Source organism: Copadichromis virginalis, linkage group LG5 (assembly GCF_057382275.1).
Source record: "Copadichromis virginalis isolate Kocher_CV1m ecotype Utaka linkage group LG5, C_Virginalis_male_GT1.1, whole genome shotgun sequence".
Lineage (NCBI taxonomy): Eukaryota > Metazoa > Chordata > Actinopteri > Cichliformes > Cichlidae > Copadichromis > Copadichromis virginalis.
In genome coordinates this window covers 32512292-32526803 of record NC_140622.1, presented here as the reverse complement: position 1 = coordinate 32526803, position 14512 = coordinate 32512292, and the positions used below count along the sequence as shown (strand labels likewise).

Genomic DNA, 14512 nt, shown 5'->3' with positions numbered 1-14512 from the left:
TGCTTTCTTGAGATCCAGAAATACTCCAGCTGCATACTGTTTCTGATCTATAGCATTCGTAATCTCCTCAATTGATTCGATTAATGCCAGAGATGTTGATCTTTTTGATCTGAATCCATATTGACTGTCAGAGAGTAATTTATATTTATCTAAGAATTTGTCTAATCGTTTATTAAACAGGTTTTCTAGGATTTTGGAGAATTGTGGTAGTAAAGAAACAGGCCTGTAATTTGTGAAGTGGCGTCTATCCCCGGTTTTATACAGCGGCACAACTTTAGCTATTTTCATTTTGTTTGGCACTTTTCCCGTCTGAAATGATAAGTTGCAAATATATGTTAGAGGTCCTACAATTCCTTCAATGACCTTCTTGACGATTTTCATGTCAATATCATTACAATCAGTGGATGTTTTATATTTACACATGTGTACAATGTCAATTATTTCTTTTTCCTCCACTGATGTGAGGAACATTGAGTTAGGGTTCCTATCAATCAGGTTTTCACTACATTCTACTGATGGCAGTGACTCAGGAATTTGTTCTGCCAGTTTTGGTCCAATATTTACAAAATAATGATTAAAGCTGTTGACCTTATCAGCAGTGTTTTCCATAATATTGCCATTATCGATAAAGTATTGTGGATAACTTTGTTGTCCAGAATTATTTTTAATGATACCGTTTAAAACATCCCATATTCCTTTCATATTATGTTTATTGTTGTTCAATATTTTACTATAATACTCCTTTCTACATACACGTATAATATTGGTCAACTTATTTTTGTATTTTTTATATTTATTTTCAGCTTCTTTTGTTCTTTGTTTTAGGTATTCCCTATAGAGTGTATTTTTCTTTTTACATGCATTTTGTAAACCCTTAGTGAGCCATGGTCTATCTGAATATTTGTGCTTTCTGTTGTATTTTATTGTTGGACAGTTTTTATCGTACAACTCCATGAATATTCTTAAAAATATGCCATATGCAATATCAATATCAGCTTCTTTGTACACCTTGTCCCAGTCCTGATTTAATAGATCGTTCTTAAATGCAGTCATAGTTTCTTCTGTCCTTACACGTCTGTATCTCAGTTGTTCTTCATGCTGATTTTTCTTATAATTAGTGTCATAAACTGCAAAAACTGGTAGGTGATCACTGATGTCATTAATTAATATTCCGCTCACAATGTTGTTTTCCATATTGTTAGTGAAAATATTGTCAAGTAAGGTGGCACAATGTGGTGTAATTCTGCTAGGCCTGGTTATTTTAGGATGTAAACTCAAACTGTACATAGTGTTTAGGAATTCGTCGGTCATTTTATGCTTTTTTGGATTCAACAGGTCAATATTAAAATCACCACAGATAAACATAACTTTTTGATTTGTTTTAGAGAATACTTGTTATCGTCTATCGTCCACCTGGGCCTTACACAGAGTTTCTCTCTGATTTCTCAAACTTTTTATCTGATTTAGTGCTCAGCTCAGATAAAATAATTATTGTGGGTGATTTTAACATCCATGTAGATGCTAAAAATGACAGCCTCAACATGGCATTTAATCTGTTATTAGACTCAATTGGCTTCTCTCAAAATGTAAAAGAACCCACCCACCACTTTAATCACACTCTAGATCTTGTTTTAACATATGGCATAGAAACTGAACATTTAACAGTGTTTCCTGAAAACCCTCTCCTGTCTGATCATTTCCTGATAACATTTACATTTACAATAATTGATTACACAGCGGTGGAGAGTAGACTTTATCACAGTAGATGTCTTTCTGAAAACGCTGTAACTAAGTTTAAGAATATAATCCACCCACTGTTATCATCTTCAATGCCCTGTACCAACATAGAGCAGAGCAGCTATCTGAATACTACTCCAACAGAGGTTGACTATCTTGTTAATAATTTTACCTCCTCACTACGTACGACTCTGGATACTGTAGTTCGTGTGAAAATTAAGACCTCAAATCAGAAGTACCTGACTCCGTGGTATAATTCTCAAACACGTAGCCTAAAGCAGATTACTCGTAAGCTGGAGAGGAAATGGCGTGTCACAAATTTAGAGGATCATCATTTAGCCTGGAGAAATAGTGGGATGCTTTATAAGAAAGCCCTCCGCAAAGCCAGAACATCTTACTATTCGTCACTGATTGAAGAAAATAAGAACAACCCCAGGTTTCTCTTCAGCACTGTAGCCAGGCTGACAAAAAGTCAGAGCTCTACTGAGCCAACCATCCCTTTAACCTTAACTAGTAATGACTTCATGAACTTCTTCACAAATAAAATTTTTATCATTAGAGAAAAAATTACCAGTAATCATCCCACAGATGTAATATTATCTACAGCTACTCTTAGTACCATTGATGTTAAGTTAGACTCTTTTTCTCCAATTGATCTTTCTGAGTTAACTTCAATAATTACTTCCTCCAAACCATCAACGTGTCTTTTAGACCCCATTCCTACAAAACTGCTCAAAGAAGCCCTGCCATTAATTAATTCTTCGATCTTAAATATGATCAACCCATCTCTAATAATCGGCTATGTACCACAGGCCTTCAAGCTGGCTGTAGTTAAACCTTTACTCAAAAAGCCATTTCTAGACCCAGCAGTCTTAGCTAATTATAGGCCAATCTCCAACCTTCCTTTCATATCAAAAATTCTTGAAAGGGTAGTTGTCAAACAGCTAACAGATCATCTGCAGAGGAATGGCTTATTTGAAGAGTTTCAGTCAGGTTTCAGAGTTCATCACAGCACAGAAACAGCTTTAGTGAAGGTTACAAATGATCTTCTTATGGCCTCTGACAGTGGACTCATCTCTGTGCTTGTCCTGCTAGACCTCAGTGCAGCATTCGATACTGTCGACCATAATATCCTATTAGAGCGATTAGAACATGCTGTAGGTATTACAGGTACTGCACTGCAGTGGTTTGTATCATATCTATCTAATAGACTCCAATTTGTGCATGTAAATGGAGAGTCCTCTTCACACACTGAGGTTAATTATGGAGTTCCACAGGGTTCAGTGCTAGGACCAATTCTGTTTACATTATACATGCTTCCCTTAGGGAGTATCATCAGAAGATATAGTATACAGTTTCACTGCTATGCAGATGACACCCAGCTCTATCTATCCATGAAGCCAGATAACACACATTAGGACATAAAGACCTGGATGGCTGCTAACTTTCTGCTTCTTAATTCAGATAAAACTGAGGTTATTGTACTCGGCCCTGAAAATCTTAGAAATATGGTATCTAACCAGATTCTTACTCTGGATGGCATTACCTTGGCCTCCAGTAACGCTGAGAGGAACCTTGGAGTCATTTTTAACCAGGACATGTCCTTCAACGCACATATATAAACAAATATGTAAGACTGCTTTCTTCCATTTGCACAACATCTCTAAAGTTAGAAATATCCTGTCTCAGAGTGACGCTGAAAAACTAGTTCATGCATTTATTACTTCCAGGCTGGACTACTGTAATTCATTATTATCAGGAAGTCCTAAAAACTCACAGAAAAGTCTTCAGTTAATCCAAAATGCTGGAGGAAGAGTACTGACAGGTACTAGAAAGAGAGAGCATATTTCTCCTGTTTTGGCTTCCCTTCATTGACTCCCTTTTAAATCCAGAATTGAATTCAAAATCCTGCTCCTCACATACAAGGTCTAAAATAATCAGGCCCCATCTTATCTTAATGACCTTGTAGTACCATATCACCCTATTAGAGCACTTCGCTCTCGCACTGCAGGCTTACTTGTTGTTCCTAGAGTATTTAAAAGTAGAATGGGAGGGAGAGCCTTCAGTTTTCAGGCCCCTCTTCTGTGGAACCAGCTTCCAGTTTAGATTTGGGAGACAGACACTATCTCTACTTTTAAGATTAGGCTTAAAACTTTCCTTTTTGCTAAAGCATATAGTTAGGGCTGGATCAGGTGACCCTGAATCCTCCCTTAGTTATGCTGCAATAGACGTAGGCTGCCGGGGGACTCCCATGATGCATTGAGTTTTTCCTTTCCAGTCACCTTTCTCACTCACTATGTGTTAATAGACCTCTCTGCATCGAATCATATCTGTTATTAATCTCTGTCTCTCTTCCACAGCATGTCTTTATCCTGTTTTCCTTCTCTCACCCCAATCGGTCGCAGCAGATCGCCCCGCCCCTCCCTGAGCCTGGTTTTGACGGAGGTTTCTTCCTGTTAAAAGGGAGTTTTTCCTTCCCACTGTCGCCAAAGTGCTTGCTCATAGGGGGTCATATGATTTTTGGGTTTTTCTCTGTATCTATTATTGTGCGATCTACTGTACAATATAAAGCGCCTTGAGACGACTTTTGTTGTGATTTGGCGCTATATAAATAAAATTGAATTGAAATTTAAAAAAAGAAAATCCCACAAAACCCTGACACACAGCAGTGTGCTAACAGATATTCTCAAAATTATACCAAGTGCAAAACAACTGATCACACATGTTAGAAAAAAAATCTGATTATGTAAATATTCATTTTTATCGAGTATGCTACATGTTTTCCTTCAAATTAGGGCAAATGAAGGAAAGATCAGGGATGATGGGCATGTGCAAATATTTTTCGCACACAACTTAAGGTTAGTTTAGGAAATAAACGTTGAAATAGAAAGATTGTCTCACTGTATTATCAAAGAAATGAAATGGATACTCCTTTTTTTAAAGACAGTAAAATTATATCTAACTTCTAGAAATTTGAGCTAAATGGAGCTGCAAACAATACTTTGCATTATTTTAAACACTTGTTTAATATTTTTGTTTCTTTTTGGGGTAAAAAAGATTTCTTCTGACATACAGGAAAACAGTATCTCTGTATCATTTTTTTAAACATCCCCCTATGGCACCGCATATTGAAGCTTCAGTCTTTTGAGTGATCAAGAGGCTTCTCCCTTGCCTGCAGGCGAGCAGCACAACCAGTTTTTCAGTATTTTCTCTCTGTCTGACCTGCAGACTTTGAACAGTCCCTCGCCATGCAATACATGTCCCACCCGAGCATCCCATTTTAACCAAAAAGACATTGACTTTTGGTGCTTTTAAAATGATGATACTCACACATAACCGTAAGAAAAACATTCCCTGAAGCCAGGACAACTTTCTCCCTTGTTGCCCGGTCGTAGATGCCCACATGGCATTCATAAGGCCCGTTGTCTGAGATCCTGACCTCTGGGAGTCTGCAAAGTAAAGGGTTACACTGTGAGTTGATACTCATGTTTCAATTTTTGTACTAACATCTGACAACAAAACAATTAGATTAGCAAGTACATACATGGGAAGATAACTATTTGTGTTCACAGAAGCTACTTCCAGCTGCTCCCTCATTCACTAGGGGTCACTACAGCAGGTAGTGCCACATGTTTAATTTGGGAGATTTTTACACCTTCCTGACACAATCCCCAAGGGATCTGTGTCTCCTCTCGGGATTAAACCAAGGCACTCTTGCTTGTCAGGTAAATGTGCAAACCATGACACTTTCACATAAAAACTGAATGTGTCAATCAGTGTCAACAGAACAGCCTTGTAAAGGTTCAGTCATGATGCACGTTAGGGCTGTGCGATATGACCAAAATCTTATATCCCGATATAAGAATTCTATCGTCCCGATAACGATATAAATCACAAAAATTTGTGAAAATTTTTTTTTCTGTAAATTCTGTGAATCTCGGGCAGCTCGACTTGCGGAAAGTGTTTCCGGCTGTGCGTCATGTAGCTGGAGTCCAGTGTTTTAACAGATGCATGAAACTATACATTTCTAGACATAAGTTGTGAAGGCCGCCGTTTTCTTTGTGAGTATTTATTACACGGCGTGCTGCGGGGAAAAGCCTGTTCTAACGTTTGAGTCTAAGGTTTATTTTTTAGCACCTGGCGGCTCTTTTTTAATTCTCATCCGTAAATAATCTGCTCTTTCACGTGATTCAGTTTATTTTGAAAAGTCTCAACAGGATCTTGAGCTTTATTGTGAAAGGTTTATGTGGAACATAAACAAGCGGACACGCGATGGTGTTACCGTCGTTGTTGCTAACAACAACGCATAAAAACAGGCGCTTGTCTGTCAGTAGTGTGGTTATATTAAATATAAGAGAAAGAGAGAACTTTAAGAAATTAATATAGCCACTACAGTGACCATCAAAATGCTGAAAAAGTATTGCTGTAAACAGTTTATTTTGCGACACCACGAAACAAGCGATAGCGTAAAATGAAACGATAGACGTTTTTATATCGTCATCCGATATATATCGTTATATCAAACAGCCCTAATGCACGTGTATAATTGCTATCAAAATTAATCCAGAGTCCAGAGATGACTGCAGCCCAGCCCTTGAGCAATGAAACCCAGAGCGTCAGTGCTCCACCCAACATAAACCATGAAAACCAAAGTTTGGCCTTCAGGAAGTGTTTCTGTTATGGAATATGTTATTGTAGTAGCAACCAGGAAAATGGTAGAGAATATCGTTGAAAATGAAGAAGTTATCTACATAGTGAATGACTTACTTAAACTGAAACTGTAATATTTTCTAAACTGGTGAGCACAAGGCCAAATTTTAAAAAGGATTTGTTACAGTCACAAAACTTTACAGGTGCATTCGAGGGTGTCAGGATCCCATCACATAATGGTTCCTTGTAGTTGACTAGATTTAACTAGTTAACTACAAGGAACGATTATGACAGTAAACACACACACACGCAAACAAATCTAAAAGTTGAACAGCGAGCCCCTTTTGCAGGCCCATTAATGACCAAGGGTCCATCTGTATCAGTTTTTTGCTCATCCATCATTTTTTAATAAATTAATCGGACATTGACGATGTCTGTTAGAATAAAAGATCCCACAAAACAAAGTTTATCAGTGTCTCACATAGACTGAATAAATCCTTAGTTCAGATTACAGATCAGTTGAGTGTCAGAATTCAGAAGTCAAAAAGTTTAGTCAAAAAGTATCACTCTTTTGCTATCGTCTGCATCCTTCAAATGAAAATACACTGACTTTGGTCAACAGGGTTGTCAAATGTCTTTGGTACATTTGACAACCCTGTTGCCGGTGTATGACACTTTTTTCTATGAAAGATAAGTGTAGAGTGTTCTTATAAAAAAACAAAAAAGAAAACCCTAAAAGTATATTTCAGAAAACAGCTTTCACTATACTTGTTTTTCATCTGTAATTCTGCAGAGAAACAACAGGCAGCGATTATCCAGTCAGCAATAGCAAATGGCCATTTTTGAAAGAGAACAAGAGCACAATCTGTATTCTGTACTCAGCTAATATGTCAACAGTGATAATCAAAGTGAGACACCACTAGTCACATTTAGCTCCTGTGATTTATGCCCACAAAACAGGGACAATTGTCCTTGCTGCTCGGGTGTTTCAGACGGGGACCTCTGTTAGAACAGCAGCAGGGTGCTCTTAGCAGCCAGGCTTTAATGAGTTCAGCTGTGTTTTTGTGTGTGTATGCATATAGGTGCGTGTCTGGAGGAGAGGAGCGCTCCCTATTGGAGAGCAGTCAAATCAGTGTGACTATGTATATATATATATATATATATATATATATATGTGTGTATGTATGTGTGTGTGTGTGTCTGTGTGTGTGTCTGTGTGTGTTTGTTTTATTTAACTTTTATTTATACAGGGGGTCCCATTGAGACTTAATGTCTCATCTACAAGAGAGACCTGTTTCAGACATGTTTACTGAGACTTCTATCTGACCACTGTATGATTTGTCACATCTTTGATCCATGAATAATTAAGAAATAGGAAATAAAACACCACATTTGAAGTTTGTACCTGCTGATTAGACAAGTGCTCTACATGTGTTTTATTTCTCTGGTTCTTCAAGTGTTTAGAAAACCTAATGAAAAATGGATAGATACTATGAATAGGAACACTGAGGTTTTCTCCCATAGCACTTGAGGAATACGTATATAACAGGCAACACTTTTTTTTAACACTACTGAATAAAAGTGATGAGAATAGCACAGTGACTCTCCCTCTGTGGTGGTGTTGGGTAATTGGTTTTATTATGGTAAATGCTGATGTAGTCCATTGCTTTGTTTTTGCAAACAAAGCCATAGTTCACTTATCCACAGTCCTGACTACAGGGAGTGCAGAATTATTAGGCAAATGAGTACCGTAATTGTCGGGCTATAAGCCGCTACTTTTTGCACAAGCTTTGAACCCTGCGGCTTTTAGTCAGGTGCGGCTTTTCTATGGATTTTCCATGATTTTTGTGATATCGTAAGACGATTTGTTTTGTTTGTTCCGCTGTTGTACGGCACTACGTTGCCTGGCGGAAGGATCGGGGTTCAAGAGTGGTATGTTAGTCACATGTCCGTCCGCCAGGCAACATAGTGCCGTACGAAGTAGCGCGAAAAACAAACTTCAAAGTAGCGCTACGCATTCAGCGGGAGTCGTGGATGACGAGCGGCGATAAACTTGCGAAAAGCAAGTTATGCCCAACTCCACCGGTGGATTCTGACAGCGTGGAAAAGTGCGAAAACATCCACGATCACCAACGGATTTCGAAGGGCTGGACTGCTGCATGATGGAGAGGAGGACACCGCCACGGCCCTTCTGAGGGTGTTCGACTCTGATACTGACAACGAGGATTTCTTTGGTTTTGAAAGTGACAACGAAGGAGAGAAGCGGAGAGTGGATGACGAAGCCATCCTGAGCCTGTTCGTTTCCGACATTGGAGAAGAGGACTTTGGTGGTTTTAGAGCGCAGGAAGAAGAGAAAGATGGTGAATGACTGACTTTTCTTCTTGTTAAAGCCGTGTCACTGCACCTGAGCCTAAAAGGTAGTCCGAATCTATTTTCTGGTGTGCTGTAGGTTACTGTTATGTACTACATGTGCAAATATGTACCCATAACTTGTTTTTCAAAATATTAATAAAAGGGGTGTGTCTCCAAACAGCCATCTCTTTCCTGACAATTCCCTTTGTGCATATTCTCTTACATATGATGAGTCAACATTGAAACACCTGCGGCTTTTAGTCAGGTGCGGCTAATGTATGTACAAAACAGGATTTTCCCCTGATTTTAGCTTGTGCGGCTAATATTCAGGTGCGCTTTGTAGTCCGGGAAATACGGTATTTTGTCCACATCATCCTCTTCATGCATGTTGTCTTACTCCACGCTTTATAGGCTCGAAAGCCTACTACCAATTAAGCATATTAGGTGATGTGCATCTCTGTAATGAGAAGGGGTGTGGTCTAATGACATCAACACCCTATATCAGGTGTGCATAATTATTAGGCAACTTCCTTTCCTTTGGCAAAATGGGTCAAAAGAAGGACTTGACAGGCTCAGAAAAGTCAAAAATAGTGAGATATCTTGCAGAGGGATGCAGCAGTCTCAAAATTGCAAAGCTTCTGAAGCGTGATCATCGAACAATCAAGCGTTTCATTCAAAATAGTCAACAGGGTCGCAAGAAGTGTGTGGAAAAACCAAGGTGCAAAATAACTGCCCATGAACTGAGAAAAGTCAAGCGTGCAGCTGCCAAGATGCCACTTGCCACCAGTTTGGCCATATTTCAGAGCTGCAACATCACTGGAGTGCCCAAAAGCACAAGGTGTGCAATACTCAGAGACATGGCCAAGGTAAGAAAGGCTGAAAGACGACCACCACTGAACAAGACACACAAGCTGAAACGTCAAGACTGGGCCAAGAAATATCTCAAGACTGGTTTTTCTAAGGTTTTATGGACTGATGAAATGAGAGTGAGTCTTGATGGGCCAGATGGATGGGCCCGTGGCTGGATTGGTAAAGGGCAGAGAGCTCCAGTCCGACTCAGACGCCAGCAAGGTGGAGGTGGAGTACTGGTTTGGGCTGGTATCATCAAAGATGAGCTTGTGGGGCCTTTTCGGGTTGAGGATGGAGTCAAGCTCAACTCCCAGTCCTACTGCCAGTTTCTGGAAGACACCTTCTTCAAGCAGTGGTACAGGAAGAAGTCTGCATCCTTCAAGAAAAACATGATTTTCATGCAGGACAATGCTCCATCACACACGTCCAAGTACCCCACAGCGTGGCTGGCAAGAAAGGGTATAAAAGAAGAAAAACTAATGACATGGCCACTGTGGCGTGAATAAGACACGGCGGGACCACGGAGCAACGTTGAGAGTCATCTTTATTTACATCTCACCACACCACAACACCCCCAAACCCCTCAGTCCCCGTGTTTTTAACTAGGCGGGCGTGATTAAGGATGCCGTGCAGGTGCGTCCGCCCTCCCTGCACGGCACCGCAGACCACGCCCCACCACATACCCCCATCGCCCGATTGAGGCCGGGGAGCCATCCGGCCGAACCTACTCCCCCACCGCCAGTGGGAGAGGGAATCAGCCCGGACAGCTGGTACCCCCAGGCCCCGGCCAAGCGACGGGGAGGTGCGAGTTCAGGCGGCCGCCCGCGAATCCAGCGGCGCAGGCAAAGCTGGTTCGGAAGTCGGACACGTGACAGGTGCACCCGGCGCGGCCGGCACAAGCGTGAGCCCCAGCTCACAGGTGGCTGGACAGAGGTGTGGCGTGTACAGGCCTCTGGTGGTGGTGAGGCCGGTCTGGCGAGCACGGCGATCTCAAGCGTGGCGCCCGCCTCGCTCGCCAGTTCCACTCGAGCAAGCTCCCCTGGCACTGGGACCTCCAGCTCCTTGCGCGGCCCCTCCGTCACCGCTGTCGCTCCCTGCTGGAGCAGCCCATAGCGCGACTCCTCCGTCACTACTGCTCCCTCCGCCGCCACTCCCGGCTCGAGCAGCCCCTCGTGCAGCTCCTCTTTCTCCAACCGGCGCAGACCCTCGCGCACCTCGTCTGCCGCCTCCGGTTGGAGCGGCTCATCCACCACTCCCGGCAGGAGCAGCCCTTCACCTGGCTGTTCCCCCTCCTCCGGCAGGCGCAGATCCCCGCGCGCCTCGTCTGCCACCTCCGGCTGCTGAGGTGCCTCACGCGGCTCCTCCACCGCTTCACTGTCCTCGGGACACACCTGTGGGGGTGGCGCCCAGGCCCAGAGCAGCGCCGCCAGCTCCCCAATCCTTTCCAGGTGCCGCTCGGACTGGTCCTGCAGCTCTTCCTGTTGGCGACGCACCTCCGCCGCCTGCTCCCGCTGGGCGGCCGCCATTTCGGCCACCCTCTGGGCCAGCTCCTCCATTCCCTGGCTCCGATATGGACCCGCCGTGCTGCCTCCTGGGTTTCGGCACCAATGTGGCGTGAATAAGACACGGCGGGACCACGGAGCAACGTTCAGAGTCATCTTTATTTACATCTCACCACACCACAACACCCCCAAACCCCTCAGTCCCCGTGTTTTTAACTAGGCGGGCGTGATTAAGGATGCCGTGCAGGTGCGTCCGCCCTCCCTGCACGGCACCGCAGACCACGCCCCACCACAGCCACCTTGTTCACCTGATCTGAACCCCATTGAGAACCTGTGGTCCATCATCAAATGTGAGATTTACAAGGAGGGAAAACAGTACACCTCTCTGAACAGTGTCTGGGAGGCTGTGGTTGCTGCTGCACGCAATGTTGATGGTGAACAGATCAAAACACTGACAGAATCCATGGATGGCAGGCTTTTGAGTGTCCTTGTAAAGAAAGGTGGCTATATTGGTCGCTGATTTGTTTTTGTTTTGTTTTTGAATGTCAGAAATGTATATTTGTGAATGTGGAGATGTTATATTGATGTCACTGGTAAAAATAAATAATTGAAATGGGTATATATTTGTTTTTTGTTAAGTTGCCTAATAATTATGCACAGTAATAGTCACCTGCACGCACAGATATCCCCCTAAAATAGCTAAAACTAAAAACAAACCAAAAACTACTTCCAAAAACATTCAGCTTTGATATTAATGAGTTTTTTGGGTTCATTGAGAACATGGTTGTTGTTCAATAATAAAATTATTCCTCAAAAATACAACTTGCCTAATAATTCTGCACTCCCTGTACTGCTTACATGGATTCAAACCAAGACAGAGACGGAACTTACCAAGTCCAAAAAGAAGGACCATAACGATAAGATGTGGAAGAATTTGTGGAAGAAAGAAACCTCAAATCAAACCATTTCTGAGTGACTACCTGCTTGGAGTCTCTTACAGTTTGACAGCTAGTTTGACACATGTGTCTAGCTGTCTGGACTTGGGAAAGAGGAAAGGTTGTACTCCTAACACTGAGACTTCTTTTAAATATTAAGACTGGTGGAATTAAATTTTCAGCATCCTCTCTAATCCTCAATTCCATGCATTTGAGAAGTGCTGGTCCACTGAGACACCCCCCCCCCCCCCCCGAAATTATACATGTGATTCCAACGCTATTAAAAAAGCTTTATTGCTGTTTTTTTTTATTTCCTATTAAAAGGTCAGCTAATGTTTGAAGTTTTTGTTTGGTATGAATCTCAATTTAAAAAGAATAAAGTCATTTTAGTATTGATTTATTTTCTTTCATATTACTGCTCTGATTACACCCATACATCACAAGAACCATCAACACAGTTAAATGCGTGTTGTTTAGTGAACAGCATTATTAGGGGCGCTTAAACAAACTGTTAAGTAAACATGGCTATTTTGAGTTGTTCTACAACTAAACCACAGCAGCACAACATTTATCAGCTAGGTTTATAACAAATAAAATGTAGCACCATCACATTTATTTATTTATATTTGTCTTTTTTATTTATTTATTTATTTCATTTGTTGTGAAAATTTGGGTCTCAGTCAGTTGTAAAAAGGTGTTTGGGCAATGACACCATAGCAGATAGTTAAATCAAAGTCTTTCTCAGCCATCGGAACTAAAAAGATTATCAGCAAACCAAACATATAGGTAATTAAATTAAAAAGAAAAAAAAAACAATTTCTGAAAACTACAAAATGTCCTATGTTAAAACACGCACACACAAAACAGCAGGTACACAGTGGCGGTCGATATCAATGGGCCCCCATGGAGGAGCGGCAAAAACAGCACACCGCAAAGAGAGATCGATTGTCCCCTAGGAGTTTTCCTGTAATGCAGGCCTTCCTCTAGAACTTCTTCTGCCTACAAATGCAAGAAAATGCAACTGCCTAGATGGAGAGTGAAAAAGAGAAGACTTGCCAGAGTAGTGTCTGATAGCTCATCCAGTCAATCTCTGCATCAAATTAACTAGCACATTGTCAGATACTCTTTCTGGCCTGAAGCATTATGGGTGAATGGGTAAAGACTGGCAGTTGTAAGATGGTGAAAAGCAGAGATAAACTGCTGAGGACGGGATGCGAAGTGAGGTGTGTAGTCATCTGTTTCCTTAATGAATGAGCATGAAACAAAATAATCAGGATAATGCTGTGATTCGGTGAGTGTGACAGACTCACTACTTTGTGGTTGCATTATACTAAGTGCTGATGTAGCTCATCTTTCTGTCCTTACCCAACACTATAGTCCTGCTGTTTGCTACCCTAAGTACTTAGGATTTATGCATTGAAATCCACACAAACGCAAAAAGAAGGGTAAACGCCCAAATTGAAACGAAACGCACAAAGAACACACACACACACACACACACACACACACACACACACACACACACACACACAGACTTTCTGTTGATTAAAATAACTCTAAAGCCCCATTCAGTGTGCATTAATTTGTGAAGCCATTACTCATTCTTCATCACAAATGCAAAGCTTCACTTCACCCTGCAATTATATCTTACAATAGTGTACTGTATGCACATTTCTTTGAAAACAGGAGTCGTGAGGGGGTACTTAAACATCTTTAGAAAGACGTGTGCCACCATTAAAATATTTTACACAAACAGTTTATGGAATGTTTTTTTTTAATTTACTCTTATCTCTTTTTTGTTTCAATAAATAAGTGATGACAAAAGTATGAATCTGCTTTAACTGCTTTTCTGCTTTTATAAAAGAGAGATTGTATGAATGACTCAGTTATTATGTGACCTGTGGCAGTTTATTCTATATTTTTTCAGTTTGAATACATTTTCAATCCATTCAAAAACATGTATTTTTTTCATGTTTTATACTCAATAATAATACTCAAATGTCAAGTGGTGCAACTGCTGATTTAAATGAACAGATTCAAAAGATGATTTTTTTAAAATTGTGTTTAACGGTAATTCAACATAAAATAGTCGGGCACTATTTACTTTTAATTGCTACAATAATCCATTTCATCCACTTTATTCTGCTTATCTGATTCAGTGTTGCCCAATCCAGCTGTCACCAAGTGAAAGGCAGGGTACATCCTGGATAGGATCATCAGTCTATTGTATGTTAAAATAATCTAAATAGTTTTAAAACTGTTAAAATAAATAAAATGATTTTGTACACCAACTGTTCTTAAATTTCAGGCTGACACAGCCAAGACTACGAGACTTTTATTATTAAGTATAAAAAGTGATGTAGCAAAAAAGAAATGTAATCATACAAACAAAATGGGGTTTGTATGGCTGGCTGAATGCATGAATGAAAACTATACATCTGCTGGCACCTCACAAAAAGTATGGGAACAGCACTCTATGTAAAAAGA

General features: G+C 41.0%; 1 protein-coding gene across 3 annotated transcripts in view; it reads right to left on the bottom strand.

Annotated features, from left to right (window-relative positions):
* igsf21a (immunoglobin superfamily, member 21a) overlaps nucleotides 1-14512 on the bottom strand; it is a 192958-nt gene that overhangs the window by 61062 nt on the left and 117384 nt on the right. For all 3 annotated transcript variants that reach the window (XM_085457377.1, XM_085457379.1, XM_085457380.1), the window contains one exon: nucleotides 5068-5186. In XM_085457377.1, the coding sequence (XP_085313503.1) occupies nucleotides 5068-5186 (119 nt within the window). The remainder of the gene's footprint in view (nucleotides 1-5067; nucleotides 5187-14512) is intronic.